This window comes from Bison bison, unplaced genomic scaffold, assembly GCF_000754665.1.
Source record: "Bison bison bison isolate TAMUID 2011002044 unplaced genomic scaffold, Bison_UMD1.0 scf7180017864456, whole genome shotgun sequence".
NCBI classification, from domain to species: Eukaryota; Metazoa; Chordata; class Mammalia; order Artiodactyla; family Bovidae; genus Bison; species Bison bison.
Window position 1 is genome coordinate 5581677 of NW_011495018.1, and position 13404 is coordinate 5595080.

At 45.5% G+C, this 13404-nt stretch overlaps 1 protein-coding gene across 1 annotated transcript in view; it reads left to right on the forward strand.

Annotated features, from left to right (window-relative positions):
- Positions 1-3016: 3016 nt before the first annotated feature.
- The window catches only part of ADAM12 (ADAM metallopeptidase domain 12), a 360531-nt gene continuing 350143 nt past the window's right edge, over positions 3017-13404 (forward strand). The window contains exon 1 of the mRNA XM_010859570.1: positions 3017-3107. Coding sequence (XP_010857872.1) covers positions 3017-3107 — 91 coding nt within the window. The remainder of the gene's footprint in view (positions 3108-13404) is intronic.

Here is a 13404-nt window from a genome sequence, read left to right on the forward strand (position 1 = left end):
GCTTGATAAAGGCTGGCAAGTTAAATAATGGCTTCATGATGCCGTGAGCTTCTTGGTGCCAGAATTCATGTCTCAGGCGTCGCCGCTTCTAAGGTGTTGCATCCATTGAGAATGGGCAGTGTGTAGTGAGTCCCTCTGAACCCACGAGCTGTATATGGTTTGTATGTGCATGCGTGCTTAGTCACTCAGTTGTGTTTGACTCTGTGATCCCGTGGACTGTAGCCCACCAGGCTTCTCTGTCCATGGGGATTCTCCAGGCAAGAATACTGGAGTGTGTAGTCATGTCCTCCTCTAGGGGATCTTCCCACCCCAGAGATCAAACCCAGGTCTCCTGCATTGCAGGCAGATTCTTTACCATCTGAGCCACCAGGGAAGCCCCATGTAGTATGTAGGAGATGCTCAAATGTGTCATGGATGAAAGATGGATATTCTGGAGCAGTAAAGAGAAGCCTGCTTTGATTATGGTGGGAATCACCAAACAGGGACATGTCCCCAGCAGAAGCAGCCTCTGTGCTTCTATTTAGGCTGGTGGCCAGTAGTATTGGTTCAAATGCAGAGTCTCTGGGACTATTAGTCCACCAGATGGTCTGCATTGCATCACCTCACCTGGTACCCCCTCCCTGAATAAGGATCTCAACTCTGCTGTTTTGGGGGAAGGGCTGATTGTTTATCAAGCCCCTTAAGTAATTCAACACAGAGCCGTGCCGTCCAGCTATAGTCTAAAGGGTTCATCCACTGCTAAGTTTCCCAATTTGGTGTTAAGTTCTCCATGACTATCTATTTACTTATACCTATCTGTCTACCTACATCCTACATACCTATTTATTTTAAAATTTTATTTTATTGAAATTTAGCGGATTTATAATGTTGTGTTAATTTCTGCTGTACAGCTAAGTGATTCATTTATACATATTTATATATATATATACTTTTTCATATCCTTTGCCACTATTTATTATAGGATATTGAATGTAGTTCCCTGTGCTAAATGGCTTCCCAGGTGGCTCAGAGGGTAAAGAATCCACCTGCAATGCAGAGGGCTCAGGAGACATGAGTTCATCCCTGGGTGGGGAAGATCCCCTGAAGGAGGGCATGGCGACCCGCTCCAGTGTTCTTGCCTGGAGAATCCCATGGACAGAGGAGCCTGGAGGGCTGCAGTCCATAGGGCTGCAAAGAGTCAGAGATTACTGAAGCAACTAAGCAGGTACTCACATACGTGCTCTATTTCGATTGTTTTCCATTCTCAATGATAGCTTGCATCTGCTAATCCCAAACTTCCAATCCATCTCTCCCCGTGCCCCACCCCACTGGCAACAGCAGGTCCATGACTTTTTATTCTTGTGTATCACCGGTGCTCTTGTTTACTGACATACTGTTTTTCTTTATGTATCCTAAATTTTCCTTTAAGTTGATAAACATATTTTACTTATTTATTCAAGAAGAAAATTGTACTTCCATATTATAAATAGAAGGCTAGTTTCACTTGTCATAAATGTAAAAAATCAATCAAAGGAAAACAAAACACTGCTTTTAAATTCCAGGCAATGGTGCCTGTTGATGTCCCTGAGCTGGAGACCCGCTCCCTCTATGAGAAGGGCGGTTAGCAGGGGTGAGGGAGGTGGGAGACACCTTGTACCCAACGGCCTTTGGCCCCAGGAGAAGACTTCAGAGGAAACCAAGAAGGGATGACTTGTCTCCCGTTGACCTAACGCTCTGCTTGCATCTGGCGCACAGCCCGCTGGGGGGTCTGACCCTTTCAGGGACCCTGATACGTGTTGTGTCCTGAGATTGGAACTCTGAGTTCCTTCAGTGGCAATCCTAACACAACTGGGTAGAGGGGAGGAGGCCAAGTTACAGGAGTGGAAGGAAGGGTCCAGAAACCCCCTGTGACCCTCCAGGGCTGCCCGTGGTCCAGCCCTGGGTGTGAGGTCCAAGGCAGGTGGAGGCTACAGGCTGGGATCAGGGAACGTGTAGACAACACCTGAAGCCAACTGGAGCCTGGCTGGGCACACCGTGCACAGATGGAGGCTTTGTCTCATCAGTGGGGAGCTTGGCACTTTCTTCCTGGACCCTGGACCTGGACCATCAACCAGGCAGTGTGTTCATGCACATCAGCTGACACCGTCTGGAGCTCCTCTCTGTCTCTAGTGCATTCGTTCAGCACATTTGTTTAGCATTTGGTAAGGACTGAGGTGCTGTGGTCGCAGAGGAGAGCAAGACACCCACACTCTCTCAAGGGGCCAGCTCCCAGGCAGCCAAGTGATGAACACCTTCCCTTGCACAGGCTCATGTCGGGAAAATGAGACCCAGCACTCAGAGGGCCCAGGGCAGGATGGAGTTGCTCCTTGCAGAATCATTTGGGCCTGTTTGCTGGTGGCTCAGCGGTGAAGAATCCGCCTGCAATGCAGGAGACCATCTGAAATGCAGGAGTCGCAGCTTCGACTGCTGGGTCTGGAAGATCCCCCGGAGAAGGAAATGGCAACCCATTCCAGTGTTCTTGCCTGGGAAATGCCATGGACAGAGGAGCCTGGCAGCCTGTAGTCCATGGGGTTGCAAAAGAGTCTGACACGACTTGGCAAGTAGATCACCACCACCAAGTAGGAGTTGCCGGACTTCAAGCAGGCAAGGTGATGTCCGTGGAGGCGGAGAACTGACCTGTCCGTCCAACTGGAGACCCCGCCTATTTGGGCGGGGCCAGCAGAGTGCCGCGCTGTTGGAGAACCAGTCACATCCGACCACGTCTGGGAGGCCCAGGTGGCCCCAGGAAATCTGAAGTTGGAAGGGAAAGTCAAGGGTCAGAAGTGAGAAGTCAGTGGACCTTGGTTGCTGCGTGCCAGCTTCGCGCCAGGAGAGGGGAGCTTGGCACCTAGGGCCCCAGGGCCACAGTCTCGGGTGCCTCTTCGCCTCATCCTTGTGTCTCTTGAAAGCCTGGCCATCACCAAGCCCTGTTTCCTCTAACTTAAGCAGCTGATTGGGACCCACGGGGGAGGAGGTGGCGGTGTGGTGTTGCCATCGCATGTTCGTGCTGGGAAAGGCCAGCACCAACATGAAGGCCTGGAAGGTGAAAGGGGGAGGGCTTTGGGGATCGGCCGACACCCCGGACCACAGTGAGTCTGGGTCTCAGGTGACCACGGCAAGGTGAAGCCCTGGCTCTGATAAGGCGTGTGGCTTCTCCAAGGTCACGCCCACCCACCCCTTCCCCACGTCCACTCCCCTGGGTCAGATGGGGGCCCTTACAACCTCCTGCAGCGGTTTGGAGTTGAGTGAAATAGCATGTAGGGAAAACACGTTGTGAACTGTGAAGTGGGAAGTGGCTGGCACTGGACTGTCATATGTGAACCGCATGTGCTCATACACACAAGTCTTTATAGAGCATCTTCTGAGAGGTGAGCAGAGTCCAGCTCTGGGCGGGCGCGTCCTTGAATGCTGGTGGCAGTGAAGGATGCTGTCATGGTGCCAGGCCTAAATGCCTCCTAACCCTCCCCGTCCTTTTCTCAGTTTATGCTACAGGATTCTGCCTACTGACTGTGTGTGTGTGTGCATATCTGTGTATGTGTAATTTCAGGAGGAGCGAGTTTCTCTCCATATGGCTGTGATTTATGCTGATACTGTCAAATTACAAACTATAAATTGTATCATTTCCCCAGAAAATCGATGTGACAATTTCTTTGCTCCCCACCCCAGCCCTTCTCATGAAAAGTAATCTTTGGGACACACTGGAAAAGTTCGCGAAATTACAGTGCCGTGCCAGCCTGTGGACCCTGCTTTCTCTGGGTTGTTACAGTGTTTCCATTTTCTGCTTGGGAACAGGGAAGTATTGAAATATTTACAAGAATTTCATAGGCCAGGCAGCGGTAAATATGTCTGTTCTGTAAGAGCCTGGAGCTGTGTCTCCAATGGTGGGGGGGAGGGGTGGAATGAAAAAGATAAAGAAAAAAGTTTACGAATCTGAGGCTTTTCGATACTGAAAGCTAAATATCTATTTTTCAGTACTTTGGGGGTTTCATTTGGAAATTTGTCTTATGGGGGAAATCACTTAAAAGAAGAGGCCAGTAGACCTGAGCATGCTTGCATATAAAAGAGGCATGATGCTTGCTTTTTCTAGTTTTGAATAACAGAAACAAATGTATTAGTATATGTGTTGTTACAGACTTCATGTTCAGGTGATTTTCCTAGATGAATAAAGATTCAGAATTTATTAAAATGCAAGTTGCCTCCCTTGATCATTTCACTCTAAAGTTGGAGCTTTTGAGAGCAGTATCCTCTTTGCTTTAGGAATTATGCAAATATTTGGCTTCTAGTGGGCCTATTTGGGCTCAGTCTTTTCTAACAATTGCATATTAAAACAGGCATCTCTGGGCAGTGGTCCCCTTCCTAAACTTAGCTTTCTTTAACATATTTAAAAAGCAAATAATTCTGATATTGTGGTCTGCGGCAGACATCATTTGTACGTTAGCCAGGATATTATTTGAGAACTGCAAAGCTCTCTAGGTATTACAACCGTATATAAACCATGTGTTAGAAAGATATAAATTCAGTTTTGAAATATTTGTTAGACTGCTTTTGGCTTTCAGTCCGTGCCAAACATGTGCTTCGGTGATGGATAGAGTCATGTGGACTCTTGAATGAAACTCTTTCTTGTGTATAGACTTTGTCTTCTAGCAGTTGGGTTAGACAAGCCAGGAGATTAAGAGGATCCAGTTACTTAAGAGGTGTGTTCTCCAGTGAGCTTAAAATCTTCTTTCCTCCTTTAAAATATGTCACTAGGTAATTTGGTCTCATTCTGTGCCACAGAAAATATTGTCAGACACCTTGAATGGATGGAGAATAATTCCATTCCAGATATTCACATGTTAACTTCAAATTTTGAATCCAGAATGTGTTACTAATAATTGGTTGAAAAATTTTGGCTCTTAGGCTGGTAAGCTATTCACGAAGCCTGAATCTAGCACAGCCAAATGAAATAGAGGTCTCTTAAATCCATCTCGAGTCTCAGATAAACATCAAGTAGTTTTTCAGTATAAGTATGTCCCCACCATTGCATGGGACATACTTATACTAAAAAATAATCATTTGCTATTTGTCTGAAATTCAGATAGAGCTAGAGGTCGGATTTTTGTTTTCTACATCTGGCAACGCTGCGTAGATCCCAATTTATTACCCACTGCCATAAACAGTGACTCTCAAAGAAAATTCCTCAGTGATGAAGGTTTTCTGGGATGAAGATGGAGGAGCTCTCAGTCCAGCCCCTCCATATAATAAAAACAAATGTTCTATTTGAACAAAGTCTGAAAACAGAGCAGTAATAGATCGCCTCTATTGCGCTTCTGATAGAACCTGGGCCAGCACCTTTTTCCTCCTCATGTGTGTGTGCTCAGTTGCTTCAGTCGTGTCTGACTCTTTGCGACCCCACGGACCGTAGCCCTCCAGGCTTCTCTGTCCATGGGATTTCCCAGGCAGGAATACCGGAGTGGGTTGCCGTTTCCTTCTCCAGGGGATTTTCCTGACCCAGGAATCGAACCCGCATCTCATGTCTCCTGCATTGCAGGTGGGTTCTTTGCTACCTGGGTGTCATATACATCCATTTCCTCATATTTTCTCTCCTTATATTTTCTCTCATTTCTGTGTCGTGTAGGTGGACATGGGGTACAAGTCTAGGAAGCCTTTTTCTCTCTCTCTCTTCCTCACATCCCTTCCCCCACCTGTGAGCACCCACATCCGACTCTTCAAAGCCTGGTGTAATTGGCACCCCTTTCATGGAGGCTTCCTGGACCATCTCAGCCCCATCTTGTTTCCTAATTTAGCTCTGGTTGCTCTTAAAGATATTATCCTTTCCTTCACTAGATTTTGTGATCCTTGAGGGCAGAGTCAAGTTTAATTTCAGGAAGGAACACACGTCATGAAAGTTGCGAGGAAATTGGCACTCGGAAAAGCTTGCTTTCCTTCCTTCCTTCCTTCTGTGATAGCTGCTTCTAATTGAGTGCTGCCATGTACTGGGTCTTTCCACAAGCCATTTCCTTGAATTTTCTCAGCTAGTCTAGGGGTGAAGTCCTATGTCCTCCATTGTATGCATTAGAGAGGCCCCACCTTTGTTGAAAGGCAAAGCTTGAATGGTCCTTAATTCACACGAACATTGAAATGCTGTTGGTTGTTACCCAACATGACCTACCAACGCGCCCCTCTGAAGAGTAGAAGACAAATCTCCAGTGGGTGTGTGATGGTCAGCCTCTACTCTTAGGGGAGGAGTCTGGTTGACTCAACACTTGTTTCTTTGTTTTAGAAATAAACCTGTTCAATATTCTTAATTCACAGTTGCACATACATAAATTAGAAAAGATTAGATCCATTAAAAATGACCAGTCCCATAGAATGGATAAACACCAGTCCTACTGTATAGCCCAGGGAACTATATTCAATATCCTCTAATAAACCATGGAAAAGAATTTTTTTAAAAAATGACAATCAGTTCAGTTCAGTTTAGTCGCTCAGTCATGTCTGACTCTTTGCGACCCCATGAATCACAGCACGCCAGGCCTCCCTGTCCATCACCAACTCCTGAAGTTCACTCAGACTCACATCTATCAAGTCAGTGATGCCATCCAGCCATCTCATCCTCTGTTGTCCCCTTCTCCTCCTGCCCCCAATCCCTCCGAGCATCAGGGTCTTTTCCAATGAGTCAACTCTTCTCATGAGGTGGCCAAAGTATTAGAGTTTCAGCTTTAGCATCAGTCCTTCCAATGAACACCCAGGACTGATCTCTTTTAGGATGGACTGGTTGGATCTCCTTCCAGTCCAAGGGACTCTCAAGAGTCTTCTCCAACACCACAGTTCAGAAGCATCAATTCTTCGGCGAGCCTTCTTCGCAGTCCAACTTTCACATCCATACATGACCACTGGAAAAACCATAGCCTTGACTAGACGGACCTTTGTTGGCAAAGTAATGTCTCTGCTTTTGAATATGCTATCTAGGTTGGTCATAACTTTCCTTCCAAGGAGTAAGCATCTTTTAATTTCATGGCTGCAATCACCATCTGCAGTGATTTTGGAGCCCCAAAAAATAAAGTCTGACACTGTTTCCACTGTTTTCTCATCTATTTGCCATGAAGTGATGGGACCAGATGCCATGATCTTAGTTTTCTGAATGTTGAGCTTTAAGTCAACTTTTTCTCTCTCCTCTTTCACTTTCATCAAGAGCAATAGATATGAGCAAATAATCCTCAAAGTAAGAAAAGAAAATAACTGAAAAAATATGAAAATTTTCAACCTCAGTGACAAATAAATGCACAATGTAATGATAAAGAAATATATGTTTTTTTCTTTACCAATAGGCACATATTTTTATAGGGCTTTTTCTTAATAATATTTGTCTACTGAGTTGTCATCCTGCCACGGCCTGGTCATTGCTGAATGGATGGGGAACAGTCCTAGTTCAGATCCAGAAAGGCAGGAGGCAACCCTGTCCCCTCTCCATTCTTCACCTGCCTCCATCAGTTCAGGGTGGCCATGGCAAGCTGTGTCTCCTCTTGTTGACTCAACTGGCCACACTGGGTGACCAGAAATAGCAACAGGGAAAGACAGTTCCTAGTGTTGTCAGCAGCCCTCTCACACTCGGGTGGCAATCAATGCTAATTTCACAGAGAACAGAAAGCCTGTTTAGAATAATGAATGCATCATTAGTGTGAATTTTAAATGAGGACAATGACGCTCGCTTCCCAGGGGGCGCTAGTGGTAAAGAACCCATCTGCCAATGCAGGAGACGTTCGGTCCCTGGGTTGAAGGAAATGGCAACCCACTCCAGTATTTTTTCCTGGAGAATCCCGTGGACAGAGGAGCCTGGCAGGCTACAGTCCACAAGGTCGCAGAGTCGGACACAACGGAAGTGACTTCACATGCCATGACGCTCAGCCTACCAGGACACCTGCCCTCATAGGAAACTTGATGGCCAGCAAAGGACGGGCAATCTCTCTCGCCTGTGAGATTATGTCACAATAAAGCTGGGTATTGTTGAGAGGAAATTGTCGAAAGGTTCCTAAACTGAACAGTTTTCTTTACTTCTTTAGCTTTACCTGTGTGAGATGAAGCATGGACTTAAAGACAGATAAGCACATTGTTCAGTTTTGAGAACTGAGAACAAAAGTATTTCTAATCAAAATTATTAAATGCTATTCTGCTTCGTTCTAGAAGCCTAGCCAGTATTTGTCAAATCACATAGAACTGAAACTTTCCAGAACGCAAGACTTCAATCCTATGACATAATCATTTGGGGTGTCCTGTATGACTATTTAAATTAGGGGCCTCCCAAATTCAATGGACAGAGTCAACAACTAGAAAGTTAAAGTCATAGAAATCAGCACCTGCCTTCAGACAGCCACACTTGCCCCTTGGTCTTTAGGACTTAGACAGGTGTTCTCTAACTCATCAACCCCGTCCTTACCCTCCTTCCAGCCCAGGCCTCCCTGTCTTGCCCTGCTCCTCCCTCCCCTATCCACCACTCCCCCCCTGCCCCCGGCCTGCAGTTCTGGCTCGAGTTGCAGAATCTGCACAGTTGAATTCCCAGCAGGTGGAGAAGTGAAGCAGGAGACAGGGGATGCGGTCCCCAGTATCACATTTTGGAATTTAGAATATGTTTTCTCATAAATGCACATGAGATTTAGGTCTAGAAACTCTTCCCTGAGTGACAACTTAGAGCATGGTTTTCATAAAGAAAATGAAGTGTTTCTAAAGGATGGTATGAGAGTCAAGCACGTTATAATTTCACAAGTGTTGGTGAGCCCGCCTTTGAGAACTCAGCGAGTCTGTAGAAAATGCACTCAAGTTCAAATAATCAGCCTGTGCTCAAGACCCTCAGTGGGCAGCTGCGCTCGCTGGGATTCAGTGCTCTCTTGGTTAGCATGGCAGGTACGCACTCTTGAGTAGACAAGGAAATATTAGGCTTCTGTGATGATGATTTCTATTCCCGTCCTTTAGTTCTCTGTTCTGATCTTAATTTGGCTTTTCAAGGAAGGTTTCCTGCTGGGGAGATAATGAACCCAATGCTTTAGATGAGGATTCTGGCTGACTTGCCAGTTCTTTTTCATTAAAAGTAAGTTGAAATTCTGACTTATAAAGAAGGCTCACTTGGGTTTGGATCTGTGCATAAACCTGCAAGGAGCCAGACAATGCTGGGCGAGCTAAAAATCAGTCATCCTTCAGAGCCTCTGTGATGAGAACCACGCCCCGGGACCCAACCCTGCTGTCATTATGATCCCAAGGTCGTGAGAACTTGTTATTCATTTGGTCATAATTCATTAACCAAATACTTGTCTGCATATGAAGATAGAACATTGAATTTGATAAATAAGGCCCATGTGTGTTAGTTGCTCAATTGTGTCTGACTCTTTGCGATCCCACAGATGGTAGCCCATCAGGCTCCTCTGTCCATGGGGATTCTCCAGGCAAGAATACTGGAGTGGGTTGCCATGCCCTCCTCCAGGGGATCTTCCCCACCCAGGGATCTAACCCAAGTCTCCCACCTTGCAGGCAGATTCTTTACCGATTGAGCCACTCAAATATGGCCCCTACCACTTGCCGTTTTAGATTTGGGAGTGGGGTAGTGGAAGCAAAATGATAAAACGAGTTTGGATGCTTATAAATACCATGAAAGGAACAGAATAGGACGATGGGCTGGAGAGAAACGTGGGGTAGAAGGAAGGTTCTGAAGTCGGGCAGCCCCTCTGAGGTTTTTACGTTTGAGCTGAGACAAAAGTAATGAGATTTGAGGGCCAGCAGAGGTTTGAGAGTAGGGTGTTCTCAGCAGAAGGAAAAGCAAAAACCAAGGACACGAAGTCAGACATAGCTGGACATATGATGGGTCAGAGGGGTGGTCAGTGTGGTCACAACAGAGCTGGCAAGATGGAACTCTCAGGGGTTGGGGTTCCAGAACTTGTAGGACTCAGGAAGGAATCTGAATTTTGTTCCCAGTGTTTCCTGGACAGAGTGGTGTTTGTTTATCACATGGTGTGGCTGGAGCCTAGATCCTAGTACTTGGCTGTCTGGGTGGGCTGTCTGGGTGGCTTCATAGTTTTTTGGACCACAGGCAAATTTCTTAACTTCTCCGTGCCTCAGCTTTTTCATCTACTAAATGACGATACACATCCAAGGGTCATTATGAGGTTTAAAAAGGTGAAACTTAGAATGGGGTTTGGTGTACAACACTTGCTTAATCGGGGCTTCCCTGGTGTCTCAGTGGTAAAGAATCCTCCTGCCAATGCAGGAGATGCAGGTTTGATCCCTAGGTCGGGAAGATCCCCTGGAGAAGGAAATGGCAACCCACTCTAGTATTCTTGCCTGGGAAATCCCATGGACAGAGGAGCCTGGTGGGCTATAGTCCATGGGGTTGCAACAGAGACATGACTTACCAACTGAACAACACAACTTGTTTAATTAGTGTTCACTGTTGTCATCTAGAAATGTTTATTAATTGTGGGATCTATGCTCAGCATCGCATTTTGTCCTATGAATAGTTCTCATGTATACGTTCTTCTCCAGTCTTCACACAGTCCATTCTCCAGCAGAGAATTTTTCCAAAATGAATCAGATTTACTCTACATAAAATCCTATGATGCCTTTCTACTGCACTCCAAATGAAACCCACATGCTACCTTAGAAGGCTTGGCATGATCCAGGCCTCGTCTACCCTCTATACTTGAGCTCACACCTCTGTCCACACCGTTTCATACTTCATTTTAGCCATACTGACCCTTTCTGCTCTAGAACACACTAAGCTCTGCCTGCATTAAGGCCTTTGCGTTCACGTTCTCTTGATGGAAAACCCTGCCATAGACTTTTGCTCTTATCAAATGTGTCCTGTCCTTTGAGATTGGAGTAGAGGGAGCTTCAGGTGATGAGTCTACCAAGAAGGATTCAGCTAGAAAGTAGGAGAGTTTTGAGAAAACAGAACAAAAACAAAGCATAAAATACCCAGCCGAAGTTGTTGAATGTGAGTGATTAAAAAAAAAGATGTTTCCAAGCCCTGTGACGCAGGCAGTGGTGACTGGTGGTGACTCTGGCAAGACATGTACGATGGACAGTGTTTTGCTTTCTGACTGGGGGACGGAATGAAGCCTTTGGTTTTTAAACGTGCTGAGTTTGAGATGATGATGGTGACAAAACATTGAAATTAGTGTCCAGTAGATACTGTATTACAAACTGCGCTTGGGTGAACTGGCCAGATGGAAAAATACTGATTTGAGCAACATCAATTTAAAAATTAATGAGTTCTCTCAGGAACAGTGAGAGTAGGGTGGGAAGATATTCAAGAGCTGAGACTTGGGGGACGTTCAAGTCCCCCAAGGGAGGCGGGAGAAAGGAATATGAGTGAAGGCAAGATCTGGCTGGAGAAGGAGAAGAAAACCAGAGCCACTGAGTGCTGCCAAGTTGAGGGTGTGTTTCAATAGGAAGGGGCTCCCCTGGTGGCTCAGATGGTAAGGAATCTGCCTGCAGTGCAGGAGACCTGAATTCGATTCCTGGATTAGGAAGATCCTCTAGAGAAGGGGATGGCAGCCCACTCTAGTAGTCTTGCATGGAGAATCCCATGGACAGAGGAGCCTGGCGGGTCACAGTCCACGGGGTTGCAAAGAGTTGAACATGACTGAGTGACTTTCGGCAGAAGGTGGTCCATGATGACAATGATACAATGGCGCTGATGGATGTTAGCGCCATGAAAGTCCATGGTCTTTAGTGTAGATACTAAATGGCTGCTGGGTCATTGTTGTTTAATTCCATCTCATGCTTTTACAGTAGTGAAGGGAACAAATCTGCTTCTGTTCCTGTCTTTTTGTTCTCCACTTCCAAAAGCTGCTCCTGTGCTAGGATTTTAATAATTGATTCCATTTTCCCTTTACATCATTGTTTGAAAATTCTGACCCCCATCCTCCACCATCCAAAGTATTACAAATAAATTCCTGCAGCATCTCTTTGTTCCTATGATGAAGGACAAAGTGAATGAATGCATATGAAATTCAGAGGGCTTGGGTTTTGTTATTAATTCTGCCATTTATTGTTGGGAAACATTAGAAATAACCAGTATAAACACTTAGTTCAGTCTCACCATTTATAAAATAGGACTTGCACTAGTTTACAATGACCAGCAAAGGAGTCTAAAATAGAAGTTAATGTTGTAAATGGTTTTGCAGATAGGAGACACTTTAGGCATGAAAAGTTATTTTTATGTGTAGTAGATACAACTTGTGCTTGGGGTATGAATCCATTTGAAACATTTATGGGAAGCAATAACTAGCTCTCTTTGAATTTTGAAATGACGTATAAAACGTCTTTTCAAAATTGTAATTGTTTCATAGTACTTGATGGCTTTTATTTCCAAACGGCCTGTGTCCTCTAGCATGCCCAAGGCAGTGAACCTGCAATGCCAGGAAAGCTGGTAAGAAAGTAAAACATCATACATCAGTTGGTTTGTCATCATGAGTTCAAATGATTGATTTTTAAAATTTTTTGTCCATCCTAGAAGTAATATGTCTGTTTATAGAAAAATCAGAGATACGTACAAACATGAAGAAGAAACACACTGAACTCACAGCCCTAACACTCAGAGCAAAAAACCTAGAAGAGCATTTTAGTGTATTTCTTTCCAAAGATTGATTAAAACAAAGCAAAAGCAAAAAACTAAGCTAAATGACACCCACCCACACTTTGCGCCCGTGGTGTCTGCTGACCCTCTCACCAGCCTTCGGCAGTGGTCAATAGTCCATAGTCTTCCTGGACACCTAAAGGATTTGTATATCCGGGACGGCGAGAGACTAGCCCCAGAGCGTCCATGTAGCCTCTGGGGGGTGCACAAAATACTGACTCTTCTGACTCAAAATACTGCAGCTGCTTCTGTTCCATCAGGCTGTGTCTTGATAATTTAGCCTTCCAGTGTGGATAGCTACAACCTTAGGCTCTGAGTGAATCTGGTTCTGTTTCAACATCCTTTCGTCAAAGTATTTATGTGACTGTCACTTGGTGTAACCTTCTTAAACCAACTTTTCACTTCTGTACTATTTCAGAGTCTTGTCGCCAATAACCAGAAAAAAAGGTGACGTTTTTATAGCAACTTGTTTCTGTGTTCTGAAGAGTTCTCTGGGTGTATTTTGAAGGGCCTTTCCACTGCCTGAGGATTGACTGCTTTTGCATGCTCTGCCTTTTTATACAGAGAGGGTGATGGCACCCCACTCCAGTACTGTTGCCTGGAAAATCCCATGGATGGAGGAGCCTGGTAGGCTGCAGTCCATGGGGTTGCTAGGAGTCGGACACGACTGAGCGACTTCACTTTCACTTTCCACTTTCATGCATTGGAGAAGGAAATGGCAACCCACTCCAGTGTTCTTGCTTGGAGAATCCCAGGGACGGGGGAGCCTGGTGGGCTGC